Source organism: Acinonyx jubatus, chromosome B1 (genome assembly GCF_027475565.1).
Source record: "Acinonyx jubatus isolate Ajub_Pintada_27869175 chromosome B1, VMU_Ajub_asm_v1.0, whole genome shotgun sequence".
Taxonomy (NCBI): Eukaryota; Metazoa; Chordata; class Mammalia; order Carnivora; family Felidae; genus Acinonyx; species Acinonyx jubatus.
In genome coordinates this window covers 21,678,155-21,697,326 of record NC_069382.1, presented here as the reverse complement: position 1 = coordinate 21,697,326, position 19,172 = coordinate 21,678,155, and the positions used below count along the sequence as shown (strand labels likewise).

General features: G+C 38.3%; 1 protein-coding gene across 2 annotated transcripts in view; it reads right to left on the bottom strand.

Moving 5' to 3' along the window:
- MSR1 (macrophage scavenger receptor 1) overlaps positions 1–19,172 on the bottom strand; it is an 82,234-nt gene that overhangs the window by 5,163 nt on the left and 57,899 nt on the right. The window contains exons 8-9 of one of the 2 annotated variants that reach the window (XM_053216356.1): positions 9,514–9,702; positions 4,766–4,908 (exon numbers count right to left, since the gene is read on the bottom strand). In XM_053216356.1, coding sequence (XP_053072331.1) covers positions 4,901–4,908; positions 9,514–9,702 — 197 coding nt within the window. In that variant the 3' untranslated portion in view covers positions 4,766–4,900. Of the gene's footprint in view, positions 1–4,765; positions 4,909–9,513; positions 9,703–19,172 lie in introns of those variants that run through there. The other variant, XM_015085327.3, reaches the window with a different exon arrangement.

Genomic DNA, 19,172 nt, shown 5'->3' with positions numbered 1-19,172 from the left:
ATTTCACAATCCGGGAAAAGAGAATTAAGAATGAGAATCCCTCCCCTCCAGTGGCTGGAGCACCAGTAGGACAGCCCCGCAGGGGTAGCACAACACGGAAAAGAGTCCATTCATGTGCTGATATGGGAACACAAATGTTGAGAAGCCTCCGTAAAGGAAGTCACAAATGTCAGAATGCCAAAGCTGTAGTAGTAATCGTGAACATTTAAGCCCACTCTGTGACGAATTAATGATGTGGCTGAAAACGTTCCAAGTACTTCTAATCTGTTATCTCATTGAGTCCTCAAATAACCTCAAGAAGTTAAGTGCTCTTCTAGTGCCATTTTACTGCTGAGGAGAGGGAAAATCGAAGAGAGTAAGTAAGTTGGGCCAAGGTCATGTAGCTAATTTCCACCCTGCATCTGCGTGGAGCCAGTGCCTTTAAAAAATGATTCACTGCAATCCCCTGCATCGTTAGAGTCAGTCGTTCAGCAGATCTGTTTTGCCTGCCTCCGTGAGTGAAGGGAATCGAAATCCGTTCCTTCTTGCACTGACTTCCAGCTTATGTTTTAGAGCAGATGAGGCAACTGAGATCACATACGTAATCAGCAGCAGAGTTGATACCTGTATCTAGAACCCCTACCTCCTATTCCGATGCTTTTTCCACCAAGGACACGGATATGATAGACATATTGGGCGATTCAGTAACTCTGGTCTTTAGCGATGTAGGAAAGATTCAGCCACAGTGAACATCCTAGGTTTTTTCTACACCTGATGTTTAAAATTTACATCTTCTAATAACCCTGTAAAATAATGGCGATTATCTCCATTTCCCAGGCACATCAACTGAGACTCAGGAAAAATGTTTGCGTTTATCAAAATAACAGAATGACACCAAGAGACAGAACATGATGACATTTAAGACCAGGTACAATTCACTGACTGCACAGAAGCCCAAAGAGAGTTATAAAAATAATTTTCACAGATTTGTTTTAATTTTATATTAATATATTCAGGACTATTGAGCCTAAGGGAAACATGTGTTTAATATGCATCTTTCCATCTCATTCCAAATTGTTTGCTGCATTAAAAATTAATTCAAACGTAGCATAAGATTCATAAAATGTTACCTTGATGTAAACCTCAAAGATTAAAAACAAATTTTATTTTTATTTCTTTACATAATAACTATTACACAAGGAATTTGGGTGCTGCTGCTGTCATTGTTATTGTTTGTCTCTGAACTTTCTTTCTGGCTAGTGGGAAACTATGCAAAATTGAGGTGTTCAGTTTATTTTATACTCCTATTTGTCATCCATCTATCTATTTATCTACCTAACCACGTACACATCTACAATTCCCTTTACCATTTGGGGGCTGGAAGGAGAGCAAATTGACTGATTTTGTGTTTCCAAAAGCAGACAGCTATCACTGTGTTGTCCACGGCTTCTGAAATTTTATGAGTTTGGTTTGTGATGCCTGGGAATACGCTCAACCGATGATGCCATTCCCTCATAATCTCTTTTTAAAAAATTACAGATAGGGATATCTGTTTCAAAGATTCAGATTTAATCTGCTGTCCAGTCCCTTACCACTTTTCTAGGAAACAACAAACACCAAAAAGGTAATCATATTTCATGAGAGGTAGTATAGTGACGAGATTGCAGAGCAGCTGCCGAATAGGTGTGTGGAGAAGCAAAAACCACTGTTGGTTAAAAGTCTGAATGAATTTTAATTAAATCTAGTCATGGTTGGGTGATTTCAATCTGGATTACTTTAAATTTTTTTTTTCAACGTTTATTTATTTTTAAGACAGAGAGAGACAGCATGAACGGGGGAGGGGCAGAGAGAGAGGGAGACACAGAATCGGAAACAGGCTCCAGGCTCTGAGCCATCAGCCCAGAGCCTGACACGGGGCTCGAACTCACGGACTGCGAGATCGTGACCTGGCTGAAGTCGGACGCTTAACCGACTGCGCCACCCAGGCGCCCCATGATTTTACTTTTTGAGAGAGAGAGAGAAGCACAGTGTGAGCAGGGGAGGGGCAGAGAGAGAGAGTGAGATACAGGATCCGAAGCAGGCTCCAGGCTCTGAGCCGTCAGCACAGAGCCCGATGCAGGGCTCGAACTCCCGGACCGCGAGATCGTGACCTGGCTGAAGTCGGACGCTTAACCGACTGCGCCACCCAGGCACCCCTCAATCTGGATTACTTTAAGGACTTCTAGTTGTGGGGCGCCTGGATGGCTCAGTCGGTTAAGCATCCGACTTCAGCTCAGGTCATGGTCTCCGGGTCTGTGAGTTCAAGCCCCACGTCGGTCTCTGTGCTGACAGCTCAGAGCCTGGAGCCTGTTTCAGATTCTGTGTCTCCCTCTCTCTGTGCCCTTCCCCCACTCACATTCTGTGTGTCTCTCTCTCTTTCAAAAATAAATAAACAATAAAAATTAAAAAAAAAAGACTTCTGGTTGAGAAGTCAACAACTTCTTCAAGAAAAAAGCCTTTTGTTTTGTTTTGTTTTGTTTTTTGGTGAGGTTAAAAATTAAAGGTGGAAACGGAATGGGAATCAGAATTGAGAATGGGTAAACTTAGGCTATAGTTGTCAATTCTAGTTTAGTGGTTCTGAAGAAGACACGCATTTTCCCTGTTTTAGCATAGATGCAGAATAAGGAGGTGGGGCTGATATAGCTCTGGGATTTCATTTACCTTTAAAATTCTGTGGTTCTAAGATTTTAAAGAAGCTCTTTGGAAATTCTTCAAGATAACGAACTTAGAAGGACATTCTGTCTAGCGGAAAGAAATAGGTTAAGGCGCAAATCTTGTCTCCCCCCCCCCCCCCCCACAACCACCATAACCATTGCGCAAATTTGGGCAGGTTTTGTGACAGCTCTGGTAAGTTGACTGACTTTCTCTATGCAGACTGGGGCTATAATATCTATTCTCACAGGCAATGTGAGCACTAAGTGATATCATATAGTGTGTACTTGATTAACAATATTACCCCATACTTCGTATTGTCTTTGTTACCATAAGTAACAAAACAGATGTGTTAAGAACTCAATGGGCTCCAAATCAGGTTCCATAATACCCAGCAGCCAAACATCTACCTTTTATTTTATTTATTTTTTATTTTTATTTCTATTTATTTTTTTTTAATGTTTTTATTAGAGAGAGAGAGAGCATGAGTAGGGGAGCGGGGCAGAGGGAGAGAGAGAAAGAGAGAATCTTAAGCAGGCTGCATGCTCAGTGCGGGGGCTCGCAGGGCTTGATTCTGCGACCCTAGGATCATGACCTGAGCCCAAATCAAGAGTTGGATGTTCAACTGGTTGAACCACCCAGTGGCCCTAAACATCTATATTAAAAAAAATCTTTTTAATGTTTATTTATTTGTGAAGGAGAGAGAGACAGAGTGTGAGTGGGGGAGGGGCAGAGAGTGAGGGAGACACAGAATCGGAAGCAGGCTCCAGGCTCCGAGTTGTCAGCACAGAGCCTGATGTGGGGCTTGAACCCACAAACCCTGGGATCACGACCTGAGCCCAAGTCAGACACTCAACCGACTGAGCCACCCAGTGTACCTAAACATTTACATTTTAAAACTTCCAGTGGGCAGGGGTCAGTCTGTAAGAATTTGAGTTCTGAGTCACTGATATATTTTATATTTGAGATTTTACTCGCATTCACTGAAGGTTCAGTTCAGAGGTACAGTGATATTTTTTATCTCCTTCCATTTATTCTTGTAATTTAAAAATTTCCACTTGGAAAATTGATTATGAAATGTGAAAGGGGTACTAAAAAAAAAAAAAGATGATATTTATGTTTAGAATTTTCTTTAGTTTCTGCTTTCACGTTTGGAGCGGCAGTGCCAACTCCTATAAACTTAGAAGACGAGTTGGCTACCCCCATCCAGCTCCAGCTTTCTGCATCAGCAAGAACTGATGGGACAAACTCCTGGAGCACCACCATGGTCGGTAAAGCTCGTCCAAGTTCGCTGCTGGGAGGCCACTGGAACAAGAGACTGGAAATCCTGTCCAGGCAGAGAAGTGCCTCCCTCGCCCTGCACTGCCCTGTGCAGTGAGCAGGAGCCACTCAGTGCTTCCTTAAGTTTAACCTTTTGGTGTACTCAAAAAAAAAAAAAAGAACATTCCACTGTATGCAAAAGGTGCATCCAAATTAAAGAACCTATTTAAAGGAGTGAGCTTTAAGCTTTATTCCTATAAAACATTTTGCCTGCAGCTGCAAAAGTAATTGTTTTTAAAGCTAACAAGGATTATCTTGGGTAAGTCAGGTTTGCTGTTTTAAAACCAGAAGGGGGAGGAGGGGAATAACTATGTCCAGAATTGTGTTTTTTCTTTAAGGGGGAAAATACAAAGGGTATAAATTTAAACTTTTTTCTTCTTGTTTCAGTTCTGGGAGTAATGTACAATATAGTGTTGATCTGATTTTTCTTACTTCCCCAGGGAACAAGTAATTAAAACCTGAATGCATCTCTCTCTTTCCCTCCCCTACGCCCCCCTCCACTCATATTTCTAAGTTTCCTTTCCAGTCTCTATCCTGTGTTCGGAATTGCCTTTTCTTTTCCTCCTGAGTGAAACTGTAAATTTAAGGTGGAGGAGTTGAAACAGCTTCACATAAAGAGGTTGTTTGCCGTGTCTAATCCCAAATCAGCTTACAATGTAAGCCCGGTTCTTAAAATACAACGTACAATGAAGGAGATCATGAAATTTATTGCTCAGGGTCTTTTTCTTCAGAACAAATAACCTCAGTTCTATTATGTCTCCCAGATCAGCTTGCTTTATTATTTTAAAATTCTCATAATCATTGTCTAATTGTTTGGTATTGAAGTATCCACAGAGAGGTGAAAAGAGCAGGGTCTGTCTTGAGAAGAATGAGGACAGGGTTGGCTTCCCCACAGAAGACACTCCTGCAGTCACACTTCTGTGGAGTACAAAGTCACATTCAACTTTGAGCCCTGGAATACCCCTGATGTCATCGACAATATGGTACTGATCCTTTCAAAGAGGATGGCAAATACCTTTGGAATGATACAGTTGGAGCCGTTGCTTACAGTGGTCTCTGCCACCGTATTGAGCGATGCTATGAGCCAGGCTTTGTGTTGAGTACTTTCTGTATGCCAACTCATTTAAGATTCAGAATAAATCTGATGGGGTTGGTGCTATGATTCTCATTTTATTGGGGGAAAAATGCAATCTGAGACAGAAGTAGCAGAGTTAAGGTTTCATCTCATATCTCCTCAGTTATAAAATTCTTAGTCTTTCCAATTCACTTCAGTAGGCAATTAAGAATGTTAAAGAAAAACAAAATTCAGACATGCCTGGTTGTTTCATTATAACAACACTCTAGTATCATGTATAGAATCACCAACTACCGTGAAAACACAGTCTCACTAAAAATGGACCCTCATCTTCGAGAAGTAGTCAGTTATCGAAACAAAATATGAGAGAACTGTCTCCATACAGCCCAATGATGCATTTCACATTAGACTAAATTCTATTGTTTTATTACTTATTTAAGTGGAAAACATATTCTTGCCAGGATTTCAGAATACTTATTTCTGTCTTTTCTTAATCCCTGGAGATACAAGCAGGAAGAAGGGCTATGGGGACTAGAATACTTTACTTGTGAGAGTAGGCCTTAATGTTAATGCAAGCTTGAGACATCTCTTTGTGTTTACCACCTATGTTTGGAACTCAATGGAAAACAGCTTTGTACACCGTGATATTTATAGCAGCATTAACAACAACAGCCATATTATGGAAAGAGTCCAAATGTCCATCAACTGACAAATGGATAAAGAAGATGTGGTTTGTGTATATGTATTTAGATATGTGTATATATATATGTGTGTGTGTGTGTGTGTATGGTTTGTGTGTATATATATGTATATACATACATATACATATATATATATATATATGTATAATGGAATATTACTCAGCCATCAAAAGAATGAAATCTTGCTATGTGCAACAATGTGGATGGAACTAGAATGTACTGTGCTAAGCAAAATAATTCAGAGAAAGACAAGTATCACATGATTTCACTCATGTCGAACTTAAGAAACACGATGATGAACATAGGGGAAGGGAAGGAAAAATAAAATAAAAAGAGGGAGGCAAACCATTAGAGACTCTTAAATACAGAGAACAAACTGAGGGTTGCTGGCAAGTGTTGCATCGAAGGGATGGGCTAAATGGGTGATGGGCATTAAGGAGGGCACTTACTGTGATGAGTACTGGGTGTTACGTGTAAGTGACTAGTCAACTAAATTCTACCCCTGAAATCAATATTACACTATGTGTCAACAAACTAAAATTTAAATACAAACTTCCACAACAAGAGAAAAAAGCTTTTAAGTGTAGGGCAAATTCAGTGAGGAAATGAAGCTGGGGAACAACATCTTGTTTGCTTTCCTTCCATAGATCATATTCTGCCAAACGTTACTCGTTTTCCGCGAATTACAGTACATATGCTACTGGCTGTTGCTCTGAATTTGGTTTACCCTTTATAATAGATGAAAGGTTTACTTCAAGGTATAAGAGATTAATAAACTGCACCTACAGGGTTTGTTTCCTTTTTTTAATCATAGATTTTGTAATTTTTATTTGAGAGAGAGAGAGTGCATATAAGCAGGGGAGAAGGGCAGAGGGAGAGAGAGGGACACAGAGAATCTTAAACAGCCTCCATGCTAAGTGCAAAGTCTGACCCTGGGATCATGCCCTGAGCCGAAATCAAGAGTTGGACACTCAACTGACTGAGCCACCCAGGCGTCCCACGGGGTGTGGGGCTTTTCCCTTCCCTTCCCTTCCCTTCCCTTCCCTTCCCTTCCCTTCCCTTCCCTTCCCTTCCCTTCCCTTCCCTTCCCTCCCCTCCCCTCCCCTCCCCTCCCCTCCCCTCCCCTCCCCTCCCCTCCCCTCCCCTCCCCTTCCCTTAATGTTTTATTATTTTTGAGAGAGCACAAGTAGGGGAGGGGCAGAGAGAGGGGGATAAAGGATCTGAAGCGGGTTCTCCGCTGAGAGCTGCGAGCCTGAGGTGGGCTTGAACTCACGAACCTTGAGATTATGACCTGAGCCCATGTCAGACGCTAAACAGACTGAGTCAGCTGGGTGCGTGAGGCTTCTTTCTTAAAGACACAAAGTTAAATGTCTCTCTGTATAATGTAAGCTATAAAATCACTCATCTTGAGGAAAGGTGAGTTTTCCCCCGTTTTAGGATAGTTTTCACTTTTTGGATTCAGTTATTCAGCTAGCCCATGTTTAAATTATCTGAAAAACGGCAAACTGTATTTCACTTTGTCAACAAAGGCACATCCTAATAATTCAAATAATCTACATGTTGTTATTCTTACAACTGAATAATTTTGTCCATCTACCAGGTGAAGAAGTCACCATCGATGAAAAAAATTGTATTTCATCCATTAAGCACTGTGGTTGTTCACTTCATAGATGCTAACAGTCATCTGAAATATTTTATATGATTAAATATTTGAAATAAATGGGCTTTCATGCTATTGGTCTTAGTTTCCACAGAAATAAATTCTCTCCTCATACGTTGTTGAAACTAAGGTTGGTAGCTCAGTCTTGCTAAATGACTGACTGATTCATTTGACTCTCCAGTGACCAAGAGTTGGGGATTTTTAAATTTTGTTTTCTTCTCTGGAAAAAACAATTATCTGGCTTATTGATATTTAAAACATTTTGCTTTAGGAGGTACATTTTAGAGGTGCAAGAATGATTTTAGTCCCATACTTTCCAACCTGGGGAGAAAGTTCTGAAAATATAGTAGAGATGGAACGTACGGAAATTCCAAAGATGTATGGTTGTATAAAATTATGGATCTTTTCTATTTCCTTTGTTTCTTTTGTTCAAAGCTGTAAGACACAAATTAAAAACTGGGGCCAGGGGCTGAGCCTAGGTACAGAAATTCTCGCCATCACCACACTCTTTTGTCTTATCTCACCTCTTCATATGAGACTAAATGATTTTTCTGACCTCTGAAGACTTTGGAACCTGGATCTCTGCTTAAATTTCTCTCTCTTTTTAAATGCTTATTTATTTTTGAGAGACAGAGAGACAGAAAGAGACAGGGAGACAGAGAATCCCAGGCAGGCTCTCAGCCACCCAGGCGCCCCAATTTATCTCTTCTTTTAAAGTTTATTTATCTTGACACACTCCCTTATTTTATTGCTATAGACAAAATAGCAGCATTACCAGATAATCTTATGTTTATAACTTTGCATGAAAATTCTTCTTGCCCATATCTAAAATAACACTTAATAAAATCAAGAAGGCCAATTTTTTTGGTCAACATCAATTTCGGAGAAACTAATTATGTATTTGTCAGATTTGTAGAGTAAATAAGGAAAAAAATAGTGACTTTAAAAGTCTAATTTATATGGTTACTTTTTTCTAATCTCTTTATCATTTAGAATTGAAACGCTCATATGTTTAATTATACATAAAACCTGTTGTAAGGTACCCATTTAGGAAAAATAAATGAGACAGTAAAAATGTCAAGATGTATACATTCAAATACTTTTGGCCCCTGCAAATTTTCTTCCTAGCTCTTAAAAAAAAAATTCTTTTTTAACGTTTATTGATTTTTGAGAGGGGGGTGGTGAGGGGAGGGACAAAGGATCTGAAGCAGGCCCCAAGCTCTGAGCTGTCAGCACAGAGCCTGACATGGGGCTCAAACTCACGAACTGCGAGATCATGACCTGAGCCGAAGTTGGACGCTAGGCCAACGGAGCCACCCAGGTGCCTCTCTTCCTAGCTCTTTAATACATTCATAGAGCAGGTTATGGAGTCAGCTGGGTAAAAATACACAAATATGCATGCAGCAACAGAATTACTCAGTGTTTTACGAACCTCAAATAGAGGGGAAAGTAACCTACCTCTTCCCTTATTTCTCATCACGTTTCTTAAAGGGTTTAGAGAAATCATAAGGAGCAGGTAGGGAGAGCCTATGTAATTGCTTCTTTCTCTTTCATGGCTCCTCACTGTCCGTTTAGAATACAGGTGCTCCATCAGGGACCAAGGATAGATCTCACTGCTGTGGAACACGACTGCGAGGAAAATGCACAAGCCGGTGCCCGGCTCTCCCGTTCCGCAGAGGAGAGAATGTGAGCGAGCACAGGGAAATGCTCCTATGCCCCCAAGACCCGGATCCATAAACTGAGCTTCCCAGGACGGCCTGTGGTTCACCTGTCCCTAGTTCTCCTCTTCTACTGCACCAATCACTATTTTCCTCTGGTGTTGTCTACTGAACCAAACGAGTCTGAACACCGTTTAAACACTAAAGATCGCCTGAGAGCGTATGCCATTTATTTTTAAGACCTATTTCTTTTCATTTCTACTTTCTAGGAAGGGCTTTTGAAAAAAATTCCTACATAGGATATCTCTTCCTATTTTATATGTTCCTGCTGCTACTATATTCTATGTATTAGAGAGGGGCCAACATTTTATTAAAAAAAAGCTATATATACATATATATATACATATATAAAATATATTTTTTAATTACCTTGTCCAAAGTAAGCTCCCTTATGCACAGCTTGAACACCTTGGTAACCCAAACTTCTACAGATGACCTGTCCACCTCGTAGCTCCCAGTGGTCATCGCAGACCGTGCCCCAGTGGCCACTGTGGAAAATCTCCACTCTGCCCTCATGAGGACCGCTACCACCAACCAATCGTACGGTCTTAGGTGGAGCTGGAACAAAAGCAAGCAGGGGTTAATTATATATAACTATTGTTTTATAGTGCTTAAAAACTTGCCACATTTTTCCCCCAATAAGTACGACTACTGAAACAAGTATTAAACTTTCTAGCACCACCTGTTGGTAAAGAGTTTAATTGCAAATATTGCATTAGTCAAAACTGAAGTCGAATTTCTTCGGTCTCAACACTTCTATGAGTGACATATACAATTTATGTAAGTTACATATATGAGAACACTTCAAATATTATGCCCCAAAGACTTTGAAATTTAACATCTAAAAGTTTATTAATATCCTAAAGATTTTTCATACTACTTAGTAAAAATAATAACAAATTGGTTATTTTCTTGCCACATTAACACACAAACCGGAACACATAATCCAGTGACTTTCAATGATGTAGGAAGTGGAAGATATTTTATAAATTATAAACATAAAAATAGATGACCAAACATCCTATCTTTTACAAGAGAATCAAGATAACTATAGTGACAATATTTATTATTTTGGATATTTTGAGAAATTACTAAGGCAATAAACTTTGTGAAGAAATATACTATATGTTTAACTATAAAAATAATTTTGTTCTGCAAAATTTAATCAAATTGCTATGTATGATAAACCTTTATAAAATTTTGATCATGTGCACGTTTAAATGACTATTAAATGACTCTTTTGGTTTTTTGTTTTGTTTTGTGTTTTGGGAGAGAGAGAGAGAGAGAGAGAGAGAGAGAAAGAGAGAGCGAGAGAGAACACCCAGGGCAGAATCCAAAGACACAAGGCTCTGTCTCAGTGTTGAGATCATGACCCGAACCAAAATCAAAAGTCAGACGCTTAACAGACTGAGCCACTGAGGTGCCCCATGCCTCCTATTTTTAAAGAAAACAACATATATATATAGATATATACATATATCTATATATATAGAATATATATATAGATATAATGAATATATCTATATATAAAATGAACTTAGGGACAGATAAATAAAAGTATGTAAATATTATAAAAACAAGTCACTTGGAGAATAAAAATTTCTTTTTTTATTTCTTTTTTAATTTTTATTATTTTTTTTTAAGGTTTATTCATTTTTCAGAGACAGAGAGACGGAGCGTGAGCAGAGGAGGGGCAGAGAGAGAGGGAGACACAGAATCCGAAACAGGCTCCAGGCTCTGAGCTGTCAGCACAGAGCCCAACATAAGGCCCGAACTCACGGACGGCGAGATCATGACCTGAGCAGAAGTTGGACGCTTAACTTTCTAAGCCACCCAGGTGCCCCCAGAGAATCAAAATTTCTTTAAAGAACCTGTATTATTCTAGTAAGTTTTCATTTAAAAATCATTTGGCTGAAGAATAGAATGAAAGGCAGAGACAGAAAATACTTTTAAAATTTAGTTCATGGCTAAATAAAAATAACAATATTCTCTAATAATTATAAAAGCCAACGAATAAGTACAGTTCTATTTAAATGTATCTTTTTAATGTAAGTTTGAGAAACACTATAGTGAAAAAAGCAAGATGTGACTATCACCAAATATATCCCTGTCATATGAAAATGGAGTGTTAGGGAATGGGTTTACAAAGCTCAATTAATTGAAGAAATACTCAGCAACATTTTTTTTCTAAATTTTATTGAAACCATAATCCAGTAACAAGTAAAGAATACCAACAATTTTCTATAACATTCTATAACAAAACTGACTGAGCCACTCAGAAACATAAAAAGCTAACATGTTAATATGTGGTATTATAATTATAATTATTTTCTTGATTCTTCCAAAATAGAATTCAGTGCTAAATACCGAATTAATGTAATCAGGCCCAAGTGCATAAGCCATTCCTCACTTAATAAACATGAGTTTAAAACATTCTTAAAGGCAAAATAATTTGTTGTTACAGTATTCACACTTTCAATTACCAAGTAAAATACCCATGTGACCCAGTCATTCATTATAATTGCTTAAGAAAATGGGCAATAATAATCCAGGAGTGGATTGTTTAATGTTTTAAAATATTAGAGTCATGTAGTATTAACAAGTACCATCCCCAAAGGTTTTGTCTTTCCAGAAGTCAAATATACCCACACATAATATATTTATCATGATGCTGTGACAGAACACATCATATTTAAACAGTTGATTACATGAGCTTGATGTTCTTCTTACCAAATAGGTGTATGAAAGTGTTATGGCTGTGTATTCTTTACCACTTACCCCTCCCAAAATGTCATTAAGAAGCCTTGTGTATCCTGGGGTAGTATTTCTCAAACATTAGTATCGTCTTAGCCTGTTCAGGCTCTATAACACAACACCATAGACTGGGTGGCTTAAACAATCAACGTGGTATTTTTCACAGTTCTGGAGCGTGGAAGTCCAAGACCAAGGTGGTGACAGATTTGGTTGGTGGTGTGGCCAGCTTTGTTGGCATGTAGACAGTGTTAATGCAAGTAAGAAAGAGTAGGGGAGCTATTTCCTTATTGAAGGTGAGTTTTGAGCAAAGACAGTAAGTCCAGCTCATAACAGATATTTAAAAAATCTTGATATAGTTATGTAATATTAATTATACTATATATTTAGATGTGTTTTCTTTCTTTTTTATATCTGTCACTGTAGAGTATAGCTGAAGTGAAAAACCCAAGAATCAGATAATCTGGATTTTAGTTCTGCCTCTCACATGGCTTCTGTGACCTTATGAAAGCGTTTAACTACCCTAAGACCAAGTTTTTCAGCAAGCCAAAAATATCTACTATCTCGCCCTCTGCAGAAAAAGCTTGCCAACCCCTGATGTAGTTGAAAACACAATCCATGGACTAGAATGACAGAGGATTTCGGTAGGGATACTTTTGCTAAGTGGTCCTGGAACAAATAAGGTCATGGCTCATCTCTGCTTTCCTTTCCAGCTTCGCTGAGAACCACTCCCTCCATGCACTTCTTGCTTTTTACTTCTGTTACATAACTGGTCACATTTCCCAAATAAGCCTTGCTCTCCCTTATTTCTGGAGCTTTGATCCCTGTTGGAAATGCTCCCTCAACCCCCCACACCCTTTCTCCCACACACACACCATCCAGCTCTCCCCGCGGCCGCCTCCAGTCCCCGGGTTTGGATAGGTTTCCGTCTTGAAGCTTCAGCAGCACTAATGACCCACCAAAGCACTCTAAACCAGTTTGTTTTCTCCATTAAACTGAGATCCTTACCGCTAACATTTCAGCACCTGGCAGAGCACAGGATTTCACTTAGGAGGCACTTGATGAAGAGTTATGGTATGAGTGAGTGAATGCGTCACCGTGAGCTCTTCCTGATGTGCAAAGTGCATTCCTGAGTGGATGGAGTTAGTAAATGCTGAAAATATCAAACAATAGAAGACATAGAATTCAATATTTCACAGGTGTCTGGAGGGACTATAATTCCTACGTGTAGAAGCAGTAAGGGAAGATGCTGGTTTACCTGACACAGCAATGAGATTTTGCCTCTGGGACTGGCCAACACTGTTTGGTTAATACATTTTTCTTTACATATGTTAATACATTCCATCAGGTTAGGTGATTTGGCCTATCTCTGCTCTGATTCATTTTCGTTTAACTTCCTACAGGAAATCTTGACTATTCTTATTTCCCAGTTCTGAAGGGAAGGGTATAGTACTGATAATTTCTATATATTCTTAAAAGTCTGTATATAAAATAAAACCAATATATAAAATATTTATTATACTAATAGCTCACTCATATTTCTATGATCCTAAGAAAAATTTTTCAAAAGAAAAATATGTCATAGAGCAGATAATTTACAAAAAGTTTTATAATGTAATGTGAAGAAATAATTCAAAACATAATAAAAGTTAACAACTTTGGAGGTTATTTTTGTTTTGTTTATTGTGGGCTTATTTTGAAAGGAGGAAATAAAACATAACTATAATAAATATCTTAGAATAGAGAAAGAGCTGATTATTACATATACATTAAATGAAGAGTTTTGGGGGCATTAAGCATAACATCAAAAGATCATGTAGAAATGGAAAAACAAAGATGATAATATAAGTATTATACAAAAAGACCAGAAGTACCCAAGGAAATTACAGTAATTTTGTATATGGGCAAGAAATTGAATATATAATCTTTTTCTTATTTTCTGGAATTGCATTATTTTAAAAACTAAGATTCATAAAAGAAGTGGTGGCTGGAGAGTCACTAATGTCCTTACTGTTGTAAAGGGTCAATGACTCAAAGCTGAAATTCACAAAATTGAGAGGAAAGAACAAGCTCAGAATGAGAGAGATATAAGGCCATTCATGGAAGGAACACACACAATATTGTCTGCTGTTTGTGCATAATATATATGTAGCAAATGTATAAAACCAGAAATGGAAAGAGACATATATATTCCAAGATAAAGGTTCACCCTGGAAAAGCTAGGGACGCTGGCATAAATAGGGTCTCAACTGTATTAGTTAACATTCTGTTTCGTAAAAAACAAATACCTGTAGTCGTTACGGTAAAACGTCAAATTCTCCAAAATCCAGGTGATGTGTACATGACTACTGGGTAGCTGTTTGTTATAAATGTTCATCTTTTTTCCCTTTATATTTGAAATATATTTTATTTAAAGAAGAGAACACATCTACAGCTGTGTTGATGGAGCCACACGTGAGCCCTAAATAAGTTACAAAAGTGCTTCAGTGCAAGTCTTAAGAGTTTGAAAAAAAGAGATTCTAACTCTACTAGGCTCTATTAGATAGGAAAAATTCTAATTTGAAAAGAGAGATCAGGAAGGACGTGAACTATGGGGGCCTCTTTGCATGTGTCCCTCACCGATACTTGCGTAGAAGTCAAGAACGGAGGTTAAAAACAATTCTTGAGGAGTATAGTTATCTCAGCTATTACCATATCATTTACCTCATGGTCACGTTTTCTTTATTCATAACATGTATTAGAATTAGAATTCAGGGTTAAATTTATTACAATGGTAATTATTATATTTATTTCCAAATTTAGTAAATTAAAAAAAAAAATCTGATTGCAGTTTGATCTGGAAATCCTCACAATGTGGCCAAATTCCTCTAGAAAGGAAAGTGATGTCTTCTTTACGATAATTAGCTTCATGAGGTAGTTAGCTATGAACCGCACAACCTTGATATCAAATGTCTGGAGAAACAGAGTTAAACCTCTCTGGAAAATTACCGTAACAGATTTTGAATCTTACTCTGGAAGCTGAAGGAGACAAACATTTTGGAAATCCGAGACAGAGCAGAGCACAAAGTAGATGGAAAGGGTCTTAGTGGAGAAGAGGCGTGCAGTGTAGTCTGATGGCAGCGGAGAGATTGAGAGCGGCCAGGGAGGAAAATGTAGTGTCTACACTGGCTGGGAATTTCAAGACAATGAAATCTGAGGTTCACCTTTACCTTGTAGACTGTTCTGCTTGCATTTTCCTATTATAACTAAACCTTCAGTAAAATCCTCTCAGATCCCCAGGCAGAACTAGGCTTCTTCCTCAAATGAAGGGAGAGATGTAGTGCTTATTGTGGAATGAGCAGTGTGGAGAGAAAGAAAGGTATGTAGGTTGTTTCCTAAACCAACCATAACGAATGATCCCCATCGTGTGGCCTAAAACAAGAAATTTATTCCCTCACAGGTTTGGAATCCAGAAGTCTGAAATCAAGATGCCCACAGGGTCATACTCCTTCTGAAGGCTCTTCGGAGAAATCCTTCCTCGCATTTTCCTAGCTTCTAGTGGCTCCTGGCAGTTATTAATGTTCCTTGGCTTGTAACTGTGTCACTCCAATCTCTGCCTCTGTTTTCTTCCTGGGTCTGTGTGTCCCTCTCATAAAGACGCCATTTGAGTTAGGGACCACCTGGATCCAATATGACCTCATCTTAGCTTAATTACACTTGCAAAGGTGCGACTTCCAAGTAAGGTCACATTCTGAGGGTTCAAGCGGATGTGAATTTTCACATCCTTAAACCCAGTAGCACAGAGGTAGCAGGGAAGATACACGGTGGAAGGTAATTTTTTCTGTATTTTCATCAGACTATTTCAGATAGGAGGCACTCAAATTGCCTTAGAACATGAGGTTGGTGTTCAGTTTTATTTTAACATTGAAGAACAAACTAAAGGCCCAAGATTTGAGGACTGCAGAATAAGCAGGTAGTAGATATTTTGGCGACATTGGAAATTCACTGGAAATTAGTTAGCAAACTCCACCGTGATTATACTGAACACTCATAGTTCAACTGCTGAATAATTAAAGACTGAGAATCTGTTGCTTCAAAATCCACGATACCAAACTCACATAGCACTGAGTAAATCTAACTTAAGTATGAATGGGAGTGAATTGCTTCAGTGTGTGCAAATTAAAAAGTAGCAGAAGGCTATTATTTCCTATATTTAATTTGCCAGTGTTTGAGCTTTCTCATCGGAGATAGCTTTAAAAGAATCTTGCTGGAAGAAGCGGTACATTTTCAAGATGGAAGAACTTTGTGTTTAAAAAGAATACCTCTCTTGTTGTGCAGATCCCCACAAGGATATGATGGTTAAGAATAAGTTTATGTTGGGGGGGGACAAACAAAACGGAAAGGTTGAGTAAGACAAGAAAAGCAAGTGCGGTTGGGAGTGTGAGTTGTCTGAGAGTATCCTGGGCGCTAATGTTGCTTCTACTACTGGATTTCCAAATTGTCAATTAAACAGACGTGTCTGTGTTTCAAAGACCATATTGTTTTCTTCAAGGGACCGTATCCATATATTAGGGTATTTATTATCATTTTAGACCAATTTTGTTACTATTTAATATCTCATTTCTACGTGAGTCTTAGTTTCTAGAGTTGCTGAGGAGAGCTGCAAAAAATTTACAAAGGTGCATTTTACTTGCCTATTTTTAGACTATTTACAATTTGCTCTTCACTTAAAACCATTAAGATATTGAAGGGAGCTAATTTATAAAACTCACACCACAAAATAGCATTAATTACATTATCATTCCTTCTGATTTCTGAAAATGTAGACATCAGTCAGACCTCATAAATGTCCTTGTGTCCCTCTTTATAATCTGTTAAGACATTGATTGATAAGTGATTTAGCCTATTTGAGCCTTGGCTATTTATAAAATAAATATATTAACACGTACCTCCTACATTTGAGGTGTCAAATATGACATCATGTGGAAAAAATGTATTTTAAATAGTAAAGTACTAATCAAAAGGTAGTGATAGAATTATTCATTTTATTTCATTCTGAAAGTTATTCTAGGAAACTACGAAATCATAGACTGTATGGTTTTGAGTTGTGGATTTCGTGGAGAAAAATGTCTTCACCTTGGCCCAAGGAAGATTTATCTGTCCAGTTATTGGCAAGGCTGACAACCCAGGACAGATTCTTCGACGTTTTATGAAGAGAAAATTATTTTCTAAAATAACTGAGTGTTTGCCCCTTGAATTGGATCAGGAGGTAAATTAAAAGCCAATATACATTCTCTTTGTCATTGTGTGCTATATTTTGTTTAGGCTCATAACTTTTCAGAGCTCCAGGGGGCCATCACGACTGACTTGCCAGGACCGGTAGAAAATACCATAGACAGTCTCCATTACCTCTGCATTTGATAGGAGAAGCCATGATTTGTGTCCGAAAGCTGTGTCCACAATATTTGAGGACACATCACTTGACGTCTCAAATATCCAACAAAAAAAGCTGTTTCTCTCTCCTCCAGGACTCATTGCTTCCATTTGCTTATCTTAAACTTTGGCTGGTTTGGTGTCATCAAAGTAGATACTCTTAGAAACAAGAAAAAAAGCATGGGATAGCAAATTTTGTTTGGATAATAACAGAAAGAAAAGCAGAAAATAATGCAAAATGTGGGTCCTTAGGTTAGGGTACTAAATGCTTTATTTCACATGAGAGGGTCCTAGTGCTTATTTACCAGAAGGGGCTGGGGGGGGGGGGGGTGGGCGGTGAGGATCTGTATCATAAAACAGGAAGCTTGTTTAGATGGGAAGTCAGGCTGCAAACTTCCTTTATGACTTCGGACAAATTGTTTTGCCTGCTTTCATTGGATTTAATTTCTTCATTTGTTATGACATCTTGAGGAGTTGCCTTCTAGGACTTTCGTGAGAACTGGTTTAGTCCATGAATGTACTTTGAAGAGGTTTGCAAAAGAGACTAAAGACACTCTAATGTGATAGGATTTAAAATGAGATAAACCGGGATTCACACTCCGCCTCATATATGCTAGCTGTGTGATTTTGCACAGGTTAATGACCTGTTCTAAATCTCATGCGAAAAACAGCAGACTGATAGGTTTCTTGAGAGGATTAAGTGAAGTAGGTATATACATAGGGCTCTGTAGAACACCTGGCCCAGAAGACTCACTTTCTGTTATAGGTATTGTTATGAATATTATTATTTCTTAAAAATTCAGATTTCTGGCCTAATTGGGAATCGGTGATGATACGACAAAAGTATCATGTATAAAAGAAATTTTCAACTACACTGTGCTTCAGAATTCCAAAGAAACCTTCTGGAAACCGCACGTAGCAGCCCACAACCCAAATTCCTGAAATAAACATCTCTGTATGTTGAGTCCAGCCATCCATATGTGATAAAAGCCTGAGAGATCATTCTGATGCTCACCATGGCCTGAGAACAAATGTCAGAACAATAAAAGAATTTTTTTGCATCATGGAAGAAATGACCTAATATTGCTGTCCAATAAGCACTTAACAAGAATATTACTAAGTATTATTTAACAGCGCAGTTAAGTTGATCCACTTTTTCAGGAACTTTAGCCCTGCACTCTGAGATTCTGAAGGGGTGATCCTGCCCAACCCATCATTTGGTATTGATCCTTTACAGACTACAGTACTTAGTCAAGGGAAAACTCAGATTCCAAGAAGAGACCACAAGAGTTCTTTTGAAGGAAAAAAGGTGGCACTCTTTCTCAGACATGGATAAATGTGCAGATTCTGCAGCACAGCAAGAGCCTAATGGACTATGAATAGATATGAGAGAGAGAGAGAGAGAGAGAGAGAGAGAGAGAGAGAGAGAGAAGGAGAGAAGGAGAGAGATACTGAATCTAAATGACTTAGTTTGAACTCCTGGATCCCACTAAGCCTGAAGCAAAACCATCTCTTGGAATTCTCCATTATGTGAATCAATAGGTTCTGTGTCTCCATGAAGCAAGTTTCCACTACTTTCTACTTAAAAAACTCTTACAAAGGCATAAATGGTGATTATTTGAGAATAAACATTCTCAAGAAATAGCTTCCCAGGTCATTCTTTTTCTCATGATCTAATTAATCACCATTGGTTACAGTCTACTTAAACTGAATTAGCCTGGCGATCTTTATTATTCCATGAAAACACCGTAATGTAAAAGAACATCCCTGAAATGTCAAAACAAAACATTGACAAGAAACAAATAAAAGTGAAATTGATTTTATAACTACAAAAACAGCAGAATGTCTCACATTTGCTTACTATA